Genomic DNA, 24,400 nt, shown 5'->3' on the forward strand with positions numbered 1-24,400 from the left:
ATGCAATATCATTTTATGTAAGGTGATATAATAAGGTGAAGGAGTGACCTTTACCGATCATTAAATGGTCAAATTTCGAGTCAATGACATGCTTTTAATAACCAAAATAATCTTCTCGAAAAGCGTGCCTGAAATTCTAATAGAAATGTATAGTGTGCAATAAAATTGTTTTCCGGTAGATCAGAAAGTCAATTCTCATACAACTTCCTATTGTTTTCCTTGAAATCCATGCAAGTATAATTCGGCGAACTTAACATTGGACAAGTTAAATTTGGGTTCATTGCGACAAGGAAATCCTCGAGGATGTATAATTTACAGTTTCGCCGGTTGAGAACCCCTGTATTGCAAATTAGCCTCGGAAATAAAGGTGTTTTTATTATTTCGAAAACGTTCTCATATATATACATGACTACTTCGTCTCGTGGCGCCAGTTTCAAAAGTGCGACCGGTGAAATTGTCGCTCCACAAGTTTTTCCGCAATTTTGTTGCAAATAATCGAGGGGGGATCGCGACTAGCGTAACTTACGCCAAATATATTATAATATTTAGATCAGTGTGGAACGTTCCGCCTAACTGTAATAATCTCGTGTGATATGGAACTGTGATAACTATTGCTGTTTGTGCGACTATTCCGAGAGTGTTTTTTCCGTGTAGCTAAAAGAAAATGAAACTCGCTTTTCCAATATGGGCCAAAGGCACAAGTAAGTATCCGCTAATTTTTCATTTTTATATCATTTTTAAGTGCGGGGAATATTTTTTTGGTCGAAAATTTGTATGAATAAGCCGAAAGTAATTGGATTTACCTAAGGAAACGACCATTTAATTTATTTTTCCAAACCTATATAAATAATACATATTTGAGATATTTAATTAATTGATATGAAGACGTAAAAAAGTTCCTTTATATCTAAATATAAATAATTCAGTAAATATTTAATCACAATTATACTTAACTTCGTAATATTTTGATTAGTAGAAAGATGTGCAAATAATACTATCTTTAGAGATATTTTACATATATACATACACGTATGTAAATATGAACGTAAAAGAGAACACTAAATGTAACAAATTTTAGCCGCTTATTTATACTATGTATATGCATTTTTTTTTTTTTGGTTTTGATAGTAGTATGAATTAATATTTATTCTATTCTGAAAATCTACTATTATATTCTATTAAAATGATAAAATGAAAATCTAAAATAATATTCTATTTACATATGTATGTATGTATATGTTTAAACATAATATCAGTAAACCATTGGATGTTTAGTTATTTGTTAAAACAGGTTTGTAACACACTTTGAAATTCCAACATATTTTTAAACCATCACTTATTGGTTTAATTGAGACAAAAAAAGTGAATATGCAAAAATATAGAATTTTATTCTAAAAAGAAGAATTTATAACCAACGATATATGAATATTGGTCAAAAATAAGTGGTTTTAGTTTAACTGAGATTTTTTTATTCGATTGACTGAATCATAAAATTATTTTTCTTTTATTACACAAAATATATTATACCTATACTTATATGAGACAGCTATAAATTTTATTCGTTTATTTTTATCCCATATGTTCATTAGTACAGAACACCTAAAATATAATTTGAGTGTTTTATATATTTCCAAACGAAAAATTTTGCTTTTTTTTACAAAATAATATTTAAAAATCTTTTAATAAAATATAAAATAAATTAATGAAAACCATCTATTATAAAAAGTGCCTAAAATATATATACATGTACATATATAATATAAGTGTATATATGTATGTATGTATGCATATTTCTCGTGGTATTTCTTGCCAATCTAGTATTAATAAGGTTTAAAATCAGGAATTTAGTTTGTTTAAATAATTAGGACATACATACATATGTACCCACACACATACATATTTGCCTATGACAAATAAATTTACATATGTACATATGTATACATACATATTTTCATATTTAAAATTCTTTTGAAAAATTTTCAAATTTGTTCCACTTGGTTTACACACACGCACATACCTTAAAAATACATATTTACCTTCATATCTACTATGCGAAGATATGAATAGTTTGAATAATGCTGCCAATTAGTTAAAAATTTCAGCACGTTTCGTAGTAAGAGACCTCGAAGTTCCTTGAAATGTTGAGGTCAATAAATTTATCAGAACTTTACAATTTATGTTACATTTGACCTTATTTTCGATCAATTTAAAAACGCAAGTACTTCACATTATTACTTATAAAATAATATTATTTTCATTTTTATTTTAATTGTCATTCAAACGAACGATTCGACTTTCCTAAACTTTGAATTATTCATATTATTGTTTCCAAAACACATTATGTGGTCGAATTGATTGATATTTAATTTTACAATGACGCGCACAATTACCTATATTAATAACTTTCAAGAATACCATTAATATTTTTACCCTAGTTAATATGTAATTAATACTAATTGTAAAAACAATCACGGCTGAATCACAATTCTGTTTATGTCCTGCACTTTCACTTAAGTGCTTTTTAATTATTTACATAAAATTAAAACGATTATAATGTCATCTACTCAGTGAATACCTAGGCGAAACCGGGCGTTCTTAATTAAATTATATATAGACGAACAGTACGAATTCCAACCACTTAATTTTATTTACATAAAGCATATATGTACATACATACATATGTACTTACATAGATCACATTTTTATCACATTTTTAATTGCAGCAAAGCAGAGAAACAGTCGATAAATATTTACTTATAGACTGTTTTAATTGTTGTTCTCCTTGGTGTTCTTTTTTAAATGATAAATGTGTTAATCACCTTTATCCTTGGTAAATGATAAAGGTGTTAATTGTGTATTTTTACCGGTCGTCAATCTTTATTTAAAAAGGTACTATTTGGGAGCCTTTTCTTGAAATTTAGAGGCCGTTTGAATAACGCTTGAACAAACATAGTCACCCCAAACACCTGATTATATTTATTAATTCATTTTTAATGTAAACTTTATGTACGTACATACATTAGGCTGATTATGGAATTTTTAAATTTTAATTTTACAAAATACTATCTACAAAAAATGCAGAAATATGAAAAATCATCTGCCATCTCTATTTATTCGTAGACTATGTATACTAATGTATTTTTTGTTACATCGCTTTGTATTTTTAAAGTTATATATCTATTTCAAAACAGTCGTTATTTTAATATTAAAGAATGGTGTAACGTTCGCCTTTCATTATATGTACGAGAGATTGTCATTTTTGCATGGAACGAACGAGAAAGTAAAATTTGCAAGTGTGCAATTATTATCAAAGTCGTCTCGATCTAACTAAGCAGTACATGTATAGACTATGAAATAGCATCCATTATGGTCCGTTGTGATTCGATTCGTCGGTAAATTTCTCATTTCGCGTTTGACATTGCAATTTTGCGGAAAACTTTCCAATTGTCAAACCTTGTCGAGTGTTAATTGAAATTTAGCGCCATTGCGTCAAAATTTGCTTTTTAATTTGCAAAATCAGAAGTACATATCATACTAATAATAATTCTTGAAAGCTATGTATGTATGTATGTTTGCAAATTTAATTTGATTAATGTAAATTTAATTAACTCATTTTCAAACTCGTCATAAGGTCCAGTGCTTTTTTTTAAGTTTCAAGTGTATTAAAATCAACTGTGAAATTCCTCTCAAGATGTAGAAATTTTGTCGAAATGTAAGTATTTGTCAATTCAATGGGTATTTCATTTTCGTAGTTTTTTATAATAAAATAACATTTTTTTATGCACTTGCTGCCAAATCATACAGCAATATATTTATGTAATACCAATAAATTCAAAATTTCACTTACGCACTTTGAATGACCACTACAAACAATACTACTGAATCAATATTAACAATTGCATTATTTGTTCATCATAATTTTACTCATAATGTGAACGCTTTCATTGAAAATGCAATATGTTATAATTAGGTATATGTACCTATAATGAAAATAATATGTATACTATATAATTCTAATTTTGAATCCATCAAAATGTTTAGACATCATTATTTTTGTTTTATATATATGGTTATATCAATTACCAAGTGACTATCAGATAGGCAAAACTGTGTATGTATGCATGCATTACTTTTATTAGAAGATGGACAGATAAAGAGCCTTCAAGCTCCACAGTAAGTACATACATATGTAGATCATAACTGGCCTTCAGGGTGACCAAAAATTACAAATGAAAACCTATTACAAATAGGAACACGCTATTCGCATATTGAATGTGACAAATTGCATTATACATATATTATATACTAATTCTATTGTTGATTTTTGTCATAGAGATGTTGCTAAGAGTAGAACTAGTGAAATTCACCTTGAGTGAAACGAGCATTTGTAGAATGCAAATGTAAAACGCTTTCTTTGTCGCGCAACTCGTTGAGTAACCGTATTGTTTGTAATGGCTTATAATTATAACTAGCTATTGTACATATTGCACAATGATGATATTTTTCAGTCATAACTATAATTTTGATAAAAGAAAATGTCATATTCGTGACATACATTCACAAAAAAATAAATTATATAAACTTAAAGTGAAAGGTCTTTAATATATTATTTATATGGTCGATAGGGATTGCATTATTCTCCCTATCGTCTGGAATAAAAGTTATTATTATTATTAATTAAATCTTAAAACCATTATTTTATAAATTCCACAAGTTTATTTTAACCTTTATAATATTGCGACACTTTTTTTATTTACTAATACTTCAAATATTGTGACATTATTTTTTCACTATGGATAAATATGTATAAATTAATAATTTTAGATATTGTACCAACGAGATTCTACATAGGAGTTATGCTGTTTACAGCATGCTGGGTTTCTTATATGATGAGAGTCAATATGAGTATCAATATATTAGAAATGGTAGAAGTTAAAGCATCAGCGTCTAATAAAAGGTATAAATATACTCATAATATATCATATAAAAACACCATTGACTTCATTTACCTAAAATTTAATTTAATTTTTAGTGTTGAAACTGAGTGCTTCAAATACATACCACACAACCTAAGTACAGAACATGTTCACGTTGCTATCAAACCTGTGATTTTATCCGATAAAGTAAGATTTTACTTTATATTATTATATATCTATAATTTTAAGTCTTCTTACATATTTTTTGTGATATTAGAATACAGTCAAGTACCACTGGACTTCAGCTCAACAAGGCATAATTTTAGGTATATATTTTTGGGGATATTTAACTACGTCATTACTCGGCGGATGGATGGCTGAAGCTTGGGGAGCTAAGATCGTTGTTGGCGTAAGTGTAGCCTTATCAGGAGTCGTTACACTGGCGAGTCCTGTGGCGGCAAGTCTTGGGTTTGAAGTTATGCTTGCTTGCCGATTCCTCATCGGAGCATTAGGCGTACGTTAATTTTGAATATCACGTTTCTGTCTAGTTTAACAGTGGCAAAAAATAATTGTATTCTGTTTTAGGGTGTTCTTTATCCTTGTCTGCATTGTCTGGTGGCAAACTGGGCACCCCCTGAAGAGAAAGGAAAATTCATAGGGGCTTTGCTTGGAGGCACATTTGGCACAGTGATCACATGGTCTTTGTGCGGTGTTTTAATTTCTAGTCTTGGTTGGGAATGGGCTTTTTATGTGCCTGGCATCATCACTTTAGTATGGTGCATTATGTGGTTTGCCGTTGTGAGTGATTCGCCAGAGGAACATCCGAGAATAGATCCCAAAGAAAAAATGTATATAATGGAACGTATTGGTGACACGGTGGCTAAAAAGAAGGTAAATATTTGACTGATTTGTATGGCAGGTATTTAAATATTGATATTAAATTATTAAGAATGTAATATGTTTTAGACAATACCACCATTCAAAAGTATTTTGCTGTCATTGCCATTTTGGGCTTTTGTTGTACTTCACTATGGTAATCTTTGGGGACTTTACTTCTTATTAACGGCTGGACCTAAATTTGTATCGCAAGTTTTGGGCTTTGACATATCAAAAGCTGGATTGATAGCCGGTTTACCATACATAAGTCGCATGTTTATGGGATTCGTATTCGGATCTATTGGTGATGTATTTAGAAAGAAGGAAAAAGTGTCCGTTACAATTATAAGGAAATCTTTTGTAGTTATCTGTAAGTATCATATGCCAATTACTAGAAACATATTATATCAAATAGTATTTTTTCAGAACATTTATTATTATTTTCAGCACATTTACTTCCCGGTTTGTTTTTGATTGTTTTAACGTTTGTTGGTTGCGATCAAATATTAAGCGTTGCCATTATAACAATGTCACTCGGTTTTAACGGCGCTGCCACTGTTACAAATTTACAAAATCACCAAGATTTGGCCCCGAATTTTGTCGGAACACTCTACGGTCTTGCTAATTTCCTCGGAACAACTACCGGATTTATTACACCGCTCATCACAGCCCACTTCACCAAAGAACATGTAAGTGGCTGGAAACAAATAACTGAACTTTCTAATGAAATTTTGTTTTTATTTTTATTCATTTTAACTTTAGAATGGATTGGACGAATGGCGGTCGATTTTCATGATTGGTGCAGCGGCATATTTCCTTGCCGGGATATTTTTCATTATTTTCGGCACGGGCGAGACTCAATCATGGAACATGGTCGCGAAACCCACAGACGATGATGCGTCACCTATACCTGCAATAAAATCTACCGAAGAAACATCTTCATATACACCAAAGCCTGAAAGTCCCGTTCTAAATGGGAAAGTACAGAACAAATAAAGTCTGATTAATATTAATGCACGCCAGAAGCGGCGAACCTATCCATACAAGTGGTAAATAATACGATTCGGACGGCATGCAAATGATTTTGAAATATTTAGTCTTAAGTTTGTGAAATATCAACGACTGGTTTTTATTTTTTTGCTACTGCTAGCTAAATTTCGAATTTTCGGAAAGGTTCTCCATCTCTGGTATAGGTTTATAATTTTTGTTGTAGTTTATATGTTGATAGTAGTTATGAATTTTGATTGAATGTTTTATATGTACATATGTAGATGTGTGTAATGATGTGTGACGTTTGTGTAATAATTTGCATTTATTGTAATATTTATTGAAATAAAACATGTTGGATAGAATTTATGTTTTTTAATTGGGAATCAATCAATTAGAAGAATTATATATTTATTTTGTTTATTGAATAATTACAGAAAAATATTACATTTTGTTAAAAAAAATACGGTCAATTTATCATCCATAAACACTCCTGACATAAAATATACATACATACATACATACATGCGGTAGAAATGTCATCTACAATCTAATTGATTAACAATCAAGAAAACATGCTTCGTATACTCAAATATTTCTATAATATTATGAGTAATTTAATTTGAATACATATATCTAATAGAAACGCGAAAATTAAGCAAAAACATATAATATACACACATATGAACTGTACGTTTTATTTGAAACTTTATTCAGATATGAATTTCAATTAGCTAAATATCACAAGATGAAAATACTGATTTTTAATAAATAAAATAATATATTAAAAATGCAAGAGAGCAAAAATATACAAAATTATGTAAAATACATTACAATACGTCGAGAGCACTCTTTTCCGATAAGTTTCCCGTATTGAATCATGTTGACCTCGCACATATCGTCCTGAAGTTCATAGCGACTTACCATACTTTTCAGACGACTATAATCCAAGCAGATAGAAGTTGGTGGATAAAATACAACCAATTCGTTCACTTGGTTTTCTTTAAATTCATTGGTGTCGATTGCATCTAAATTGGGATTCAATCTGGCATATTTTTCACGGTCCAATTTTCCAACACAATCTTTTAAAGGGAACCATTCGAAAGTTTCAGGACAAAGAAGATATGATGGTGAATAGTTTCCTTTATACCTCATCTTAGGGCATGAATGTATATAGAATCCCATGTAATAATATTTGATATCAGCACATTTCTGTTGTAATTGTCTTGTGAAACCAATTTCTCTATGTTTACAAAAATTAAAAAAATATATATATATTATACTGAGATTATTACACGTTTTTAAAATAAATTAATGATCTGAATGTATAAATACCGTATTGCCCCGTATGTGCCCAACGATAAATTTCCATATGATGGATCATAAAAGAAATATACTGAAGACACACATTTTGGTAATATGTCTATGACTCCAACTGCAATTAAATTGCCATCTAACCAGTATTGTTGATGAAACGAACCGAAATCAACAGAGTTTCTAGTCTCTGCCTGAAATTCATCACAAAAAGATTAAAAACCATCTTTTCAATGTAAATCGCAAATTATCAATTCAAACAACCCTTTGTGTTGCATTGGAATTTTAGCTCACCTGCAATGGTGTATCGACTAAAAAGTTACTGAAACTCTCGGGATCGCATGACTCAGGTTTATCATTATGTACAGACATTTGATAGAGGCGATACAGTGCCGCCGACTTATCAAACGACTGTGTAAACTCAGCGCTGTTATTTTGCACGAGTTTAATCTGTCGAAATAATCAAATGTTTCTAAGTTTTATAGTATATGCGAAAAACTTTACAATGAGTTAAATATATTATAATATAAAACCAGTGCACACACAAAGAGTTATCATCAATTGAAGTTTAGAAATTAAGGTCACCTTTAAGGGACTAGTAACTAAAAAATGTTCGAATTGGGCTTTGTTGCACTTTTGTGCCGAATCTCCATGAATTACCATTTGATACCTTTGATACAGTTGATGACTGACTGTTTCAGTTGCTTTCCATTCGTTACTAGGAGGCGCCGTTCTTACTAATTTTATCTAAAAATATATATAATGTTATGCTGATTAATTAGGTAAATATTAACTACGCAACCAAGGAATAATTTATTTTAAATAAGATAAAAAAACTTCTATGAAATAGATATAACCTTTTGATGTGTGCACTGTTTAAAAATTAAAACTGTTGAGAAAACTAATAAGTTTAGATGTCATGATGCAAATTATGTACTATAAAAGTGAACTTATTGGATAATTATCGAGTTAAATTTCAATCAGTATTTGATAAATAAGACATTAATCAATCAATCGCTTAATACACGGGAATACTTCGCATTCAAAGATATAAATTTAAGAAATTCCACTGTTTGAAAGGTAGAATGAAACCGAAGTGCTTTCCAAGAATAATAATTCAAATACAAAATATATGTATGTACAATGAAAAAAACCAATTGAGTGAATGAAAGTTATATAAAAAAAAAACCTTTCTGTTTAATGTTTTTTATATCATATTTTTAGATGGCTAAAAGGGATCTTTAAACTTTATTACAAATAAGGAGGATAATTACAGACGCTTTTCATTAGCAGCAGATGATGAAAATCAGTTAAACCAATTTTAAAAAAACGTACTTGTAATCTATTCCTAATATCTTCAGGCAGTTCAGTAAGATAATCTTCGAATTGTTTTTCATAATTTTGTGATTTTATACTTCCAGATTCTACCTTGGCCGTATCTTTAGATTTAATTTTGGCTTGCTTTTTTTCTAATCTGATTAATTTGGCTTTTTTACAAGGGGCTCGATTGGGGTCAGCTCCAATTCCTAAAAAAGTGATAAAATAAAAAAAAATGACAAAACTAGTGAGATAAATATGTAATATATGTATGTACATTTACAAATATAATTATTATATATTAATATGTTTGAGATCGATTCGTGCTGAATAAGTTACCTTTTTTTGTTCCTGTACGACTTTCTTCATTGCCTGTTTTAATAGAATCACTTGTGTGAGCTAAAAACGATTATGACAAAAATTTATAGCACAAAATTATACAAAACATTTAAAATATTTACCTTCATTGATATCAGTGCTAGATGTATCCTTTTTCATCTCATTCTTAGCTAACTTTGGTAGATTTGATTGAGACTTGGAAGGACTTTCTGAAAACACATTCAAACCAATTTGCGTGTTAGTGAATACAATATAATGTAGACGGGGACAGGTTGTGATCATATAAACTGGTGGGTCCCAGATCAATAAGAAAAATTCAATAAACAATATAGCAAAAAATTAATATTTTTTACCATTCGCGCAATCATCTTCGATTGAATCCTGAGGTTGTTCATGGTTCAAAAATTTATTGAATTTATTCAATATCTTCTTTTGAGATTTTGACAACTTGATATTCTCTGCGTCACATCTTAAATGAAAACGCACGTGTAAGTTACAGTAATAAATAATGAAACATAAGATACTGTTACAGATGTTATTACCTTATGGTGTAGGATGGACAGCAAGTTTCCGCCATTATTGGTTTGTAACAATATGTCCCAGATCGTCTCCATCCTCTATCAATTAAATCTTGATAATCGTTGACACTTAGCATATGTGCAATCATTCCTGGAATTTAATTAAAACATATAATAAATTCTATACACAGTGAGTAAATGGAGTAAATAAAATCAATATGTATGTACAGTATACTCTCGATTATCCGTGCTTGAAAAATAATAATTAATTTTTTTCTTATATGATTATGAGGGGTCTACCTCACGGGCCGGAATGTGAAATTACCGAAAACGCAAATATCGGAAGGCAAAGATCGAAAATCGAAAGATCTTAAGTCGAAAGATAAAAAAAAGGGTGCATGGTAAACGATACATACTCACGTACATACTCACTTAATTTGCGCGAGCAGGATACAACAGGAACAAGAGGAACAGGCTTTTCCTCCCGTATTAATGTGCGCGCGCAGAATACGGGAGGAAAAGCCGGTTCCTCTTGTTCCTGTTGTATCCTGCTCGCACAAATTAAGTGAGTATGTACCGTTTACCATGCACCCTTTTTTTTGGTCTTTCGACTTAAGATCTTTCGATTTTCGATCTTTGCCTTCCGATATTTGCGTTTTCGGTAATTTCACATTCCGGCCCATCACGGAGACCGGATTATGAGACGCACCGATTGATTGAGACATTTTGAAACAAATGATGTCACACAGAAATGTTTTTCGTTCCCTTTTTAAATGTCTTTTACTATTGCGTTAATTCTTTCAGTCGCTTTTGATCAGCGAAGAAATAACAAGTGCGTGTATTCAGAGCAGATTTTTTCGTAACAAACGTATGTTTAATTATTTTCAATTGCTTATGAATTCTGCATCGAATTTCGAGAATATTTACAACCCAATCAAATCTGTAATGCAGATGAAACAGGCCTGTACTGGAAGTGCTTGCCGACAAAAACGCTGGCTTCAATGAGAGAAAAGTCCGCTCCTGGACATAAATCGTCCAAAGAAAGGATAACTGTCACGTGTTGCGGAAACGCATCAGGAACACATGAAATGAAACAATTGATGATTGGGAAAGCAAAGAAACCTCGATCTATTAAGAGAGCTGAAATGAAAAATCTTCCCGTCGATTATTTTAGTCAGAAAGGGGCATCAATGGACAGGGAAATTTTTGAAGATTGGTTCTGTAGGAATCTCGTCGTCGTCATCGTCATCGAAACCTTCGAGAATATTCCGCAACAACAAACTACATTCCCGAAACCCAGACGACATGCACCTGCAGTCATTATATTAAACTCAGGCGGAACGCCCCTACCAGTCGAGTGGAACCAAAACGGTCGAAACACGCCGCCACCATTAAAATACATCGAGCGGAAAGGCGCCAAGCATTCCAGAAAATTCGACGCCTCGACGAAAACAAAATTCCTCTCGTACGCGTCAATAACCACTTCCATCAAGCATTCCAGAAAATTCGACGCCTCGACGAAAACAAAATTCCTTTCGTACGCGTCAATAACCACTTCCACCAAGCATTCCAAAAACACTATAAAAGGAGGTACAACCCAAACAACGCCAGTCGACCCACAGCAGCAAGCGTCGACACACAGCAGCAGACCAGTCGACATACAGCTCCTGACCAGCCACCACTACACTACGCGGACTTGGAAGATCAACCAGCCGGACGAGCCAGCAACACACTGCCGTATCCAGAGACCTTCCGAACATAGCCGAACACCGAGCCAGCAACACACTGCCGCATCCAGAGACCTTCTGAACATAGCTGAATGCCGAGCCAGCGACACTCTACCATATCCAGAGACCGCTGAACGACATACTTTTGCCCACAAATACCATACCTTTGTACAACCATAGGCAAACAATAAAACTTTATAAAACTAGCACAACAGTGTTTCGTTAGGCCGGGATACGGTCAACACATTAGTACCCCGCCTACAGTTCAAAAAGAAATGGGTTCCAGAGGTGCAAGATTTAAAAAAAAAATAAGGGATTGCCACAGAAAGCAGTATTGTTACTAGATAATGCCCCTTCTCATCCGAACGAAAGCATATTGGAAACAAACGATGGGCTTATGGTTAAAAAAAATTTGTCTCCTAATGTGCCATCTTTGATTCAGCCTATGGACCAAGGTGTCAAAGTCTTCTGAAATATCTTGGTCAAAAGAAAAGCCAGTAACACTTGTACGATCATGGAGAAAGATTCTCCCTGCCATGAAAACAGATTTAGTGAATTCTGAAGAGAATGAAGCAAATGATATATCTGAAATATTTGGATAAGGAAAACAGCGAGGAGTGGCTAAATCATGATTGAAGTGATCCAGGTTTTAAACGCATGGATGATGCAGATATCGTTTCTTTTGTTTCTCAAGAGGAAAAAAATGAGAGTGACACTACAAGTGGAGAAAATACCAGTAGTTACATTAGTCATAAAACGGTACAACACTAGTACTAACTACTAACGGCCACTTATCTGCTTAACTATGAGCGTTTTTCTTAATAAATAATGAGTATTAAAATTATGATATTATATTCGAAACGAAGTCAAAATTTGATGATTCGGATTATCCGTTATTTTTTAATTATCCGTGGCTTTCCTCCCCAGCATTAGCCCGGATAATCGAGAGTGTACTGTATATGCTTTCATTTTTTTTAATCAACCGACTACAATAAAATAAGTACTTGTTTCTAAAATTATATTGGACTATAATATAAAAATTGATTTATATAATTTGGTGAATGTTTTTTTTTGTTCTCCAATATGTAATAGTACAATGAACATATCAAATATAATGTAGTTTAGTTCATATAAGAGTATAAGTGTATTGAGAACGAGTGAGGGGGGGGGGGGGATAATTATAGTGTGATAATGCACGCATGCGAAAGTAATGATTGCGAAAATATAGTGACCGTGAGAGCGGCTGGATGATTTTTGTTTACAGTAGCCACAGCTGCTGCAGCGATCTGTGCTGAATTGATACACCAATGAGCTGAACATCTTTCTGTTGCTGCCGTTGAACACCGAAACACCGAATATACTCAATCAAGGACAACTACCTCCTGACTCACCACCGTCAACTGCACAAATGTCAATTGCACTGACAGTCATGGTAGCCATACCACTAATTACTTATACTACCAACATAACCAATATTTTATTTTGTGTTTTAATTTTTTAGACTTTATGTATAAGCGAAACACTACAGTTGTTTTCCAATATATAGTTATTGGCCACTTTGACTAAAATAATATACCAAAACCAATCGGTGGCAAAACAATGTACTGATTAATACTGAACAAAAAACATAAAAAGTTGTTGTATTTTTATTTGTTTTAAGTTTTTGTTTTTGTAAAAGTTTTGAAACTTCAAATTTTAATGATCAAAAACCCTCTTTTAATGAACTAAGTTGGTTTATATTGATGTAATTTACATGAAAAATAAAATTAAAATGAAATGGGACGTTATATCTGCATAAAGTTTTCTTATGATTTCATTGTTTTTCTTTTCCTTTCTTATTTACTTCTAACAGATTTAGTGCGTTATTGGAGAGTTCACTGGACTATGTTTTCCCTACTTGTTAAATTTTTCTAGATTTAAACGCTTTCTGTTTGTCATATATACATATTTATGTGCATTCATACATATGTATCAGTGGGGTCTACCTCACGGGCCCGAAAACGCAAAGATCTTAAGTCGAAAGATAAAAAAAGGGTGCATGGTAGACGGTACATACTCACTTAATTTGCGCGAGCAGGATACAACAGGAACAAGAGGAACAGGCTTTTCCTCCCGTGTTCTACGCGCGCACATTAATACGGGAGGAAAAGCCTGTTCCTCTTGTTCCTGTTGTATCCTGCTCGCGCAAATTTAGTGAGTATGTACCGTTTACCACGTAACATGGGCCCGTGACGGATACCGGTATCAGTGGCGTGGCGTGGAAATCTCCCCATTTTTATTGTATGTGAGGCTGTGCGATATAAACGGAGATTTCCACGGTACACCACTGGTATGTATAAACATTTGAATAAATATGAATGACTTATCAATTTATATTTAATTGGATATAAAATTAACTGGTGTAGGTGACTTTAACCAGATTCAGAATATTTAAATACATATCAACCTATCTATTTAATTCTAAAAGTTGAATCTTTCGGAAGAGCATTATTGTTAGAAGGCATTATTGTTTTAAAGAGAAATGTGAAATTCAAAATATATACTTACATATAAAATACTTTATCTGATATGCACTCATTTGTTTGCTATATTATTCATAATTATTACAATAAAATTTGAGTTGAAGGAAAATACTAGTCGTTGGCAGCGCCAAATTTTATACTTAAAATATAAGACTAATGAGACATTATATTCCTGATGATGCACCTGTTTCCTATTTACTACTAATTTGTTAAAAGTTAGTAGTACTACATAACTGATGGAAAATTTAGCATAAATTGGGGTATTTACATACATAGTACCTAAATCTAAGTGACCAACTGAAAACTAACTAACCTTACCTACCAATTCCATTAATATTTCTTTATAAATTTGAAGAACTTTTATAAATAAAAAAATATTTGTATTCATAAACGAGGAATGCAAAAATGCAAAATATATTTATTTCAAATATTTATGTACAATTTCTTTTACAAAATATTCAAATGACACAGAGAATATATATTAAAATAAAAAAAAACAAGAGACAATAACATATAAAATGCAAAAAAGTACACTTAACAATATACATTTTATTCACAACAAATTACGCTAGTAATATATTTATTCTCTTTGAAAATTTGATATGGCAAAGTATCATTATTTCTATATATTTTTAAAAGAGTAATAATTACAATATATAAAAACTAATTAATACAATGAGAAATGTCATGATGGGTAAAATAAAATACAATATAAAATATTCGTACAGATGATCTACAAGTATATATTAAATAAAATTTAAAATAATTATACGTAAGACTCAGATTCTGTGTCGGTACCAGAATCTTCAAGGGCCAATATGAATTTTTCGCATGAATTTCCTAAATGGTAACTGGTGACTGGAGCTCGAGTGCCAGATGCTATAGTTTTGTTTTCTTCTGGCTGGTTATGCTTTTTTGAATCCTGCTGCTCCTGATAAACAGATGTCACAGATTTAGATCTGGACTTCCTGTCTTCGCCCACTAGGTGTACGGGTGGTAAGTTCTTAAGGGGGCTGTTATGATATGATTTTCTAGGAGGGACTGGCGGTGCTAATGAGGGGTTTCGCAAGCCAACCGCTTTAACGTAGTCACGCTTTTCAGAGTCCTCTGACGCATCTTTATTTTCGGAACTATAAGACGAACCTACTGATGTTGGTTTAGCAGTGTAAATGTCAGAAGAATAAATAGGCTCTCTACTACCCATTTTTCCATACATATTCTCGCAGAACATATCAAGTCCATTTTTTCTACGAGCAACACCATAAATGTCTTCCGGATATTCAGAACTAAACTTGTTAGAAAAATTTTCACTACTGGCAGGTGAACCTTGTTTTAAATAACCAGATGGTTGATAAAGTGTATCATTACTACTAGAATTACTATGAAGTACAATATTGGCTAATGATTTCGAATGAACTAGTTTACCACCGCAAGTATTCTTATCGTATTTTGAACTATGACCAGGTTTTCTGGAAGAGATTTTATTCACAAGCGATTTTTTCAATTCAGATGCTGGTATAGACTTTTGAAAACCACTTTTATTAATATTTGAATTTGTTCTTGTTGAATGAATTTGATTTTGATCCATCTTTTCAGTATCTAATTGATTCATCGACATACAATTTTTAGAACAAGCGTGAGAAGGGTCTATACTTCTCAGATTACATTGATATTTATAAGAATTGGGATTGCAATTGATCATTCTATCGTTCACTTGTTTGTAAATTGCATTCTCGTCATCTTCTTCTTCTTGGTAAGTTCCAGGTGGATAGGGACAATCGGCAGAGGCTACGTCTAAACTCTTAGTACGTGACGCCTGTCTGGACCAGTCCTTCCTCGTGAAAATAGTTGATGTTGGTACTTGATCACAGTCTGTTTTCATATGCATGTTTTGAGTTGATTTAGGTTTGACAGGAGCAACATCATAAATACTCTCATTTATACATTGCTTTGTGGGTTTAAATTTGCCATCCGAATATGAAATGTTTTGATGATTGGGATTTGTGTAATTTGACATGCGTTGTTCCCAACCTCCGTATACTCTAGAATAACTCTGAAGTGGAAGATCCAATTTTGAATCTAACAAATTACTCTTTTGTGCTTTAGATTTTACTGTAACATTTCCATAGATATTCTCTTGACTACCTCTTGTATTATAGATATTTCTTTCGTTTCTTTTATCCAATAGGTCATCTGAACTTTTTGCACGACAAAATATTTTGTTTGGATGAATTTGATGATGTTCATTAGTATTTTCAATATGAATACTATGAACTTTAGCATTTCTGTTATTTCTGTTGATTCCTAATCTTGGAGGCTTTTCTGGTTCATAACCAGTCAAATATTTAGATGGAGAAGAATTTGTTTTAACATTATTATGTATACCATTTGGAATCAAACGACCATTGTGCAAATTATGATTGGGCATAGAAGTTCCATATATTGCTTGACTGTCGTGATAATTTGTATTATAGCGATTTTGTGCTGCAATTGAATCATATATCTTTTGCTGTGATTCAATCGTTTTCTGAACGTCAGCTGCGGTACCATATATATTTTCATACTTCATGTAACCATCATTTTCAGGTTTTTTTACATAAATGTTATTTTTTCTAACCACATCATAGTTTCCGACTGCTGATTTTGGTAATCCATGTGGATCTGTGGTGTAGCATTTAGCATATACCCTTTGAGCCTGGTGAGTCTGAATACCAGCTTGGGGGAGTATTTGAGTAGTTTGGCCGTTACGAGGAGCTGGACTATTCCCACCGTTACTATTGGAATCGTCTTCAGATAATGTTAGACCAGAATCTCGACTCAAAGATAACTTTTCTTTTCTGGTACATGTTAAATCTAAAGAATCCAGTGAGAGTCCTACCGAGTGCAAGCTGTCGCTTTCTTCAGCTCCAGAGTCTAAAGATAAAGCAGACGGCTCAGGACTTCCTTTACCAAAAATACTATGTAGATGAGGCCCAAACAATATTTCAGCATTTATAATCAGAAGTTCTATCAAAGCTGGAACTGCTTTCGGTGCAGTTTCACAAGGTACATTTGGCCAGAGTAAACTAGGTCCAACACACACCGCTAAATTCATCGGACACATCAAATTTATGGCAGAGTTTCTAGCGATCGCTTGTAATATAGCCACAAAGTGGGAGAGTAAATTATAATTAACTTTAGGTAACTTCAATAATAACGATCGCATAGATGATATCTTTTCTGAAGGAGTTAAACCTACAAAGAAGAAAAGCATTAATATCTTGTGACTTTTTGGTAATACTTAACATATCATAATAAGTGATACTTACTTAATACAGAAATCCATCCAGGATAAAATGAATCGCACATCAACGGCTGTGGAAGACTTCTAAGAAAATCCTTGAGTAATGAAGCGACTAATAATACTGGAGCGCTATCTAGTTCGGGACACCGTGCTCCAGCTGCACCGGCATTGTCAACCTTAAAATTTTAACATAAAATTTAGAAACAATCATATACAATGAAACTAATAGAGATCATTATTAATTAAAATAACCACCTTTTCCCGAAGATGTTTCAATGCTTTTGCATTAGCACTCTTACGGAAGATTCCTTGGGTGTGTGGACCTCTACGATGAACAACTCTCAACATTGTGAGTACAGCTGCTGGTAATCCACCGTTAGGACACAACCTTGCAAGCGATACACCAAACAATCTCCCTGACGATCTTCTGAATAACTTTAATGGAGTTCGCCTAATACAATAAAATATAATATTGTAAATATTATTTCACCATAATTTTAACCAAAAAAAATTTCACATCATATAAAAACTTACGTCTTGATAACATTTCTGCTGATCTTTCTAAGCTCGAATACCATTCCACATGGATTGTTCTTCGAATTAACGTGCTCCAAGTCAAAGCCTTCTTCATTAGAGAGCGTTTGGCGTATCCTTGACATCTGATTTAAATTAATTTCAATGAGTTAAATATATCAATTAGTAATATAGTAGTATATTGTGAATAGTTATAACAAATCAAATTACTTGTATGGCGTGTGGACGTTCACATCCAATTAGTGGCACAGGCGCCGAGTCTCTAGAAGTTCGAGCCCAAAGACAGAAATCTCTGGCTGGACCCCAAGAAGCATTACCTTCTGAATTAACTCCTCCTTGAACCAACTGCAATGCTTGTTTGATGACCATCGACGTTGTCATCTCCGGTGTAACTGACAAAGTTTTGCTCTAAAATTTTCAATTCATAGTTATTATCTGAACATACATACAATACAACAACAATACAATTTGTGTGAGTTCAACTTACGAATTCTATAGAATTAGCATTATCTTTGTATAGAATTTGCATGTTTGTCGTCTTCGGTTCAAATCCTATTTGAGTGTTGAGGGCACTTTGAATTTTTCTGTAAAAAATAATAATACGTTTTACATACATATATTTGGGTATACAGTACAACCAATTTACTTAAATAATATTTTTACTGTCATTACCTCAACCAAGAATCTCTGGCAGCTTGTGTAGGATAAGTCAAGATGTAAGTAGTCGGTGAACCAGCTCCTGCCCATCCCAGAAGGAAACTAGTGTCACTATTTCCCGCAGAAGCCCAGACTTCAGAAAGGCGTACAGCTTCCTGAAATCGATAAAATATTGTAAATTAATGTGATTATGATGTTTAAAAGTAGACAGAGTTCAAACGTGTTTAAATCAGTCAGCAGATGGGTTTGTTTGGATTGAAAATCAACATTAATATTAAACAAGTCTTATGCATTCGCTAGGGTAAAATCATATCTTAAAATATTTCTGACCAATGTCATAACAAAACGTTCCACCAAAATTTAAATATGCATAAGTAATTCGGTTGCCAAGCATCAACAGCATCAACGGGTGCATTGATCCCTTAAGTTCTTGGAATACGCAGCAGTTTTGAGCAATAAGCAATCACATTTTTAACAACTTGCAACAAATTTGCATTTTTAATTCAATCGAATAAAAAAATTGAATGCAGTGCATATGTATGAAATAATTCAATGGAATATTGTAATAGTAAATAATCAGAGTAAAGCTAAAAACAGATGCATCGCGTGTGGTGCATTCCAACGTTGAAAATTATGCAAACTGCATTTTTATTTTGGTAATACATACGCACACATAAACAACGTGTCAAGTCGGATTATTTCGGACGCCCTGAATGAAGTTACACGTGTTCTGCGTTTATTTCTGGTGCTATGGAATGCAAGAGTAGTTACAAAAACGAATGCAAGCTTTACCAACCTTTAATTTGAAGGAGTTGTTTCCTCTAGACTTGGCTATCAGCAGCAAGTCGGTAAATAAGAAGAGATGCCTGTCTTGAGTAGGGGTGGAGGGTGGAGCTGGAGGTGCACCCGCGTTCAAGGACTGGTGAGGAGCTGCTGGAGCTGGAGTCATGGAGCAAGGAGCTTCCATGACGAACTGGCGAGGATGGCAAGGATTGGCATTGCCACTGACAGCCCCAGCATTCTGACTTGCACCCAAAGCTACATCTAAACTGGGTCTCTTGCGGAGTAGCGTCTTAGACTTCTGAAATAATAATAAAAAATCAGTATTAAAAAAAACGTGATGCAACGCAAATTGATGAGAGATTTTATCTGAGAAATTCAACAATATCGTATTTATAAATTCATGGGTTATTTCAGTGTCTGTAAACACGACTAACATCCAATCCTAAGACATGTTTGAATTACCTTCTTCCTCTTGACGACGATGACCGCCTTAGCGGCGGCTTTACTCCTCATTTTAGAAGCTTCAGCAATTATATAACGATTATTTCACAACAAAGTTGAAAATGATGGCGGTACAAAAGCTGCGACGCGTAGTTACAAAGTTAACTATGTATGTATGTACGTACATACATACATATGTACATTTGTACCTACGTGTGAAAGTTTCGAAAAGGAAGCGTTAAATCGTACTCCAAGAAGATTAAAGAAAATTTATGTTAATTTGGTTGATATAATGGTGAGAGTAAAGTGATTGAAATGGCAATGGGTTATGTAGCTAGAAGAACGGACGATAGATAAACGAAGGAAGTTCTCCAAAGGTACCCGCGAGAATTTAAAAGCGTACAGGATTTATGGGGGTACAGGAGAGATGGGTGGATGAAATCAGAAAAATGTGTGGGATGAGATGGATGAGAATTGTCCAAAACAGAGACGAATGGAAGTGTGCTGGAGATGCTTTCATCCAGCAGTGGATGCCGAGTGGCTGTAAATGAGATTATGTAAAAAGATGATGATGATATGTCAATATGATCTGCAATATTAAAAAGTCGTGAGAGACTATTATTTAAAATTCGTCAGATTATTGTGCCGCACCCCGCACTATTATATTATATTATATTATGACGCGATCAGTTCAAAGGTGATGTATAATAATTTTGCGGATGATTTCACATTTTCTCACAAGCATAAAAGTTTTGCAAGCGTTGCTCTACAAAAGTTCTTAATTACAGTTTCGATAATATGATGCAAGTGCCACTTGAATTCGAGCAAACTTTGGAAACTATCACACTAGAGTACACACAATTGAATAATGCTTTTTAATATGTAGTATTAGACAATCCATACTACAGTCACAACATTGGCAATGACCAGAGGTAAATTACACAAGATAGCATGTTTAAGCGCGGATAAATTCATGTATGTAATTGAACATGCGAATCAATTAATTCGAAATAAAAGGAAATCAATGCAAAATTGAGGTGGAAATTTAAACACTTTCGAAGAAGAAGCTGCGAAAGGACGATAATTCAGGATAAGAGTCGAAGGATAACTGGCATGTTCGACAATTCAAATTCACGAATGGCTATTAGCGTGGGTGAGCAAACCCACGACATTCTGCCAGAACCAACATCATCACCATTATCAAACGAAAAAGTCAATTTCGACCAATTAAGAACGCCCTACCGAATTACACGAATGCCCAGACGAAAACAAGATACTCGAAGGATCAGTCATCGTTTCGTTCGACTGCTGAGAATTAAATGATCAATCGGGCGCAAAGGGTTCATCTCGATAGCATTTTTCAAATATTTCCCCATGTATAATTAGCATTGCGACGCTTTCGTAGATACATACAAGCGATGAGAATACCGTCTAAATTACGCGTTGTGAAACACGCCATTATCGCGAGCTGTGTATGTCAGCTCGCGAGACGCTTTAGAATAATTTAGAATTATTATTATACAAAAAAAAAAGAACCAACACCGAAAGTGAAATATTATACTGCGAGATAATAATTTTCGTGACAAAAAATTTGGCGCTTCCAATGGGTCACCCACGCTGATCTTGCGTACATTAGGTCATTGCTCGTCAATGTGCCTCTTTGAGTGCTCGAGTATGTTTCCGTCGATGTATGGGTAATAATATGTATGTAATAAAACATCTTATGCATTCCCCGGTAGTTCGTTTTAAGTACGGAAATGATTTACGATAAAGCATTGTGAATTCTAAATGGAAATTGCTGACGTGAAACCCACCCATCATGCGCCACTTTTACGACCCAAAAGAAAACACTTTCATTATCGAATGTGTGTGCATTACATGGCCCACTAGATCTATACAAAAGCACATTGTAAGTGTATCGTAAAATCGAGCTTAAAAGCTCAGTGCTACTGATGAAAGTTTGGGTGGCAAGCATAGATATATGTAGTGGCAAGTGTCGATACAAATTTTAGAATGTGGCTATACATACATGTATGTATGTACATATGTATCGATGATACATACATATCTATCCATTTTCCGAATTATTTTTTATACATTTAGCTGAACAACCGTCTCGTTTTCCGACGAAAGGGTTTATCAGCCTGTTTTCATTGTGGGGGGGGGGGGTGGCATCATGTTGAGGGCATTATTGGTCAATTTTATTGACCTTTACAGTGGGCAATACATAGAATTTGTACTCGATACTAATGCATGTACATAAATTTAAATATATTTGTCAATTTCCGTAACATTTTCCACGCAGATGCTGTATTTCTGCTCTCGTTGATCCATTTTTTATTACTTCTTAAACTTCTTCGCTATTGAAATAAAACTTCCAACAGACAGTAGTGAATTGTTTATATGGTGAAGTCAGCAACTTTGAAACATCGCACGAAACTAATTCCTTTCATATCACTCGTATTGATCTTTCATCTTACTCTTAAGGATTGACCTTTCATCTCACTCACGTCTTTATTTGGTCTCATATTGTTAACTGTTAATATATTTGTTATAAAACAAATAAATACATACAATTTCAATTAAAACAACATCAACTGATCTACATACATACGAACATAGCCAGCAGTATAGCTCGATGGTTGCGTCAATGCTAACCAGCGAGAGGTTCCCGGGTTCAAGCCTTGGCTTGACCTTGATTGAAGAGAGTTTATTCTTAATAATTCTGCAGTGGTGCTGGTCAGGATTGGATATTTTTTGTGAAGTCGATTGTTTTCAATTTCAGAGTTTGCCAATTTATCTTATCCCATTGTTGAAACGGTTCTTCATCAAATTGGCAAAACCACCCTACCTACTATTTGTCAACACTATTTTTTTAATGTGATTTAAAATTTATTTATGTATGTACAAAGTTTAATACTATATATGTACATATGTAACTCTGGGGTAAAACCCGTAATAGCATAAATATAAATTAAAAAAAATAATAATAAATAAAGTACAAGAATTTATGTATGTATGAGAAATAGACTAGCCCAAGATTGACATTGATAAGAGGGCATATAAATGACTGGGACAATTTATAACTAGACTGGGCACTGATTTCGTATCGCACGATATAATAAATGGAATTAAAAGCGACGAGCGAGGCGAGAAGCGAGTTTTACATCCATCACCGTCGCGTCGTCAAGTCGGGCCATCATCATCATCAGCACCAGCAGCAGCATCATCGTCTCGGCTGGCCAGTGTCCAGGTAACAGGTAACGTACGCGCGTCTATCGACATCACGTCTTAATTGAGCCGGCGCGTTAGTGTTGCGCGCCATTTCGTAACATACGACTTAATTGCCGAAGGGGCGTCGGCCCTAATTGAACCGACCCAAACTCGTATACGTATTATATAAATGCACACTCGAAATTAAGGGATTCGTTCGGCGGTGTTTAACTTACGAGGGTGCCGGCCGTTGCTGTGACGACATCATGCTCGTGCAAAGCCAAGAAGTCGTTCGGGAACAAGTCCTGGACTCTTTCGAGGTCTGAAAGACGCTGGCCGCGTCTTCGAGCACCTGCTTCTCCGCCGCTTCCAGCCAAACGCTCATACTGCGCCAACCGTTCGATCTGCAATAAAAATGATAGTCAAAATTAATAAACAATAAAAAAAAACACATTCATAGGTTTAAATCTAGAAGGAATTGAAATGAACGCTCAACTCGTAAAAGATTAGGACTCTGGTAGCAGCGGATTTCATAGTGTATGAAGGATCATCATGTGGAGGTACTTGATTGAGACGCTGAGACCATGGCTCAATTTTGGATAAGGGGAAAGAAAAAGCATGTAAAAAAATAAAGGCTCATGGATTAGTAAGATGCTGTGATAGAGGGCGGGGAGAGAGTATAATATTCAGTCAAAAGATTGATTACAGGGATAATTTTGAACGATCATTATTTGACAATATGTTGTTTTGTTCTAATTGCGATTTAGATTTGTATCGACATTTGTTGAACTTTTTATAAATTTCGAAGCATTTTTTTTGTATACCAACTACGTACAAACGTATATTTATATGCACAAGCAAATATTCTATAAAATCGGATATGTATGTAGATTAATGTATTTGAATTAATTTGCGATACCACTTTAATATTTGAAGTGTGTATATCATTGATGTATAATACACTAGATCCGCC

General features: G+C 33.6%; 3 protein-coding genes across 10 annotated transcripts in view; 1 reads left to right on the plus strand and 2 right to left on the minus strand.

Annotated features, from left to right (window-relative positions):
• The first annotated feature begins 385 nt into the window (after positions 1-385).
• LOC143910420 (sialin) lies at positions 386-7,143 on the plus strand. The gene is made up of 8 exons (XM_077428876.1): positions 386-701; positions 4,825-4,957; positions 5,033-5,123; positions 5,194-5,430; positions 5,502-5,807; positions 5,883-6,162; positions 6,240-6,481; positions 6,555-7,143. The coding sequence occupies exons 1-8, from the start codon at positions 665-667 to the stop codon at positions 6,786-6,788; spliced, it is 1,560 nt and encodes a 519-aa protein (XP_077285002.1). The 5' UTR covers positions 386-664; the 3' UTR covers positions 6,789-7,143.
• Ate1 (arginyltransferase 1) lies at positions 7,141-13,440 on the minus strand. 7 transcript variants are annotated; one of them, XM_077428877.1, is made up of 9 exons: positions 13,227-13,419; positions 10,292-10,418; positions 10,103-10,218; positions 9,872-9,958; positions 9,750-9,809; positions 9,429-9,619; positions 8,679-8,840; positions 8,115-8,287; positions 7,141-8,022 (listed from the first exon to the last, which is right to left on the minus strand). In XM_077428877.1, the coding sequence occupies exons 1-9, from the start codon at positions 13,312-13,314 to the stop codon at positions 7,596-7,598; spliced, it is 1,431 nt and encodes a 476-aa protein (XP_077285003.1). In that variant the 5' UTR covers positions 13,315-13,419; the 3' UTR covers positions 7,141-7,595. The 7 variants fall into 7 exon arrangements, with proteins under 7 accessions (XP_077285003.1, XP_077285006.1, XP_077285008.1 ...); XM_077428880.1 differs by lacking the exon at positions 8,679-8,840 and adding an exon at positions 8,388-8,543 and having other exon boundaries at positions 9,750-9,782; positions 13,227-13,416; XM_077428883.1 differs by having other exon boundaries at positions 7,142-8,022; positions 13,257-13,398.
• A 1,456-nt stretch (positions 13,441-14,896) lies between these two features.
• Positions 14,897-24,400, minus strand: part of LOC143910862 (uncharacterized) — a 194,381-nt gene continuing 184,877 nt past the window's right edge. The window contains exons 3-11 of one of the 2 annotated variants that reach the window (XM_077429467.1): positions 23,664-23,831; positions 19,787-20,071; positions 19,006-19,145; positions 18,821-18,917; positions 18,544-18,741; positions 18,334-18,458; positions 18,055-18,250; positions 17,825-17,975; positions 14,897-17,750 (exon numbers count right to left, since the gene is read on the minus strand). In XM_077429467.1, the coding sequence (XP_077285593.1) occupies positions 15,283-17,750; positions 17,825-17,975; positions 18,055-18,250; positions 18,334-18,458; positions 18,544-18,741; positions 18,821-18,917; positions 19,006-19,145; positions 19,787-20,071; positions 23,664-23,831 (3,828 nt within the window). In that variant the 3' untranslated portion in view covers positions 14,897-15,282. The remainder of the gene's footprint in view (positions 17,751-17,824; positions 17,976-18,054; positions 18,251-18,333; positions 18,459-18,543; positions 18,742-18,820; positions 18,918-19,005; positions 19,146-19,786; positions 20,072-23,663; positions 23,832-24,400) is intronic. The other variant, XM_077429466.1, reaches the window with a different exon arrangement.

This window comes from Arctopsyche grandis, chromosome 4 (genome assembly GCF_051622035.1).
Source record: "Arctopsyche grandis isolate Sample6627 chromosome 4, ASM5162203v2, whole genome shotgun sequence".
Taxonomy (NCBI): Eukaryota; Metazoa; Arthropoda; class Insecta; order Trichoptera; family Hydropsychidae; genus Arctopsyche; species Arctopsyche grandis.

Bases quoted from the DNA above. Each gene is read 5' to 3' on its own strand.
- Ate1 (XM_077428877.1), bottom strand. From the start codon at position 13,314: ATGTTCAGCTCATTGGTGTATCAATTCAGCACAGATCGCTGCAGCAGC. The intron at 8,841-9,428 runs GTACGTTTTTTT...ATATATTTTTAG, and splicing joins ATATTAGGAATAGATTACAA to ATAAAATTAGTAAGAACGGC. The intron at 8,023-8,114 runs GTATTTATACAT...TTGTAAACATAG, and splicing joins GGCACATACGGGGCAATACG to AGAAATTGGTTTCACAAGAC.
- LOC143910420 (XM_077428876.1), top strand. From the start codon at position 665: ATGAAACTCGCTTTTCCAATATGGGCCAAAGGCACAA. The intron at 702-4,824 runs GTAAGTATCCGC...TAATAATTTTAG, and splicing joins AATATGGGCCAAAGGCACAA to ATATTGTACCAACGAGATTC. The intron at 6,482-6,554 runs GTAAGTGGCTGG...TTTTAACTTTAG, and splicing joins CCCACTTCACCAAAGAACAT to AATGGATTGGACGAATGGCG.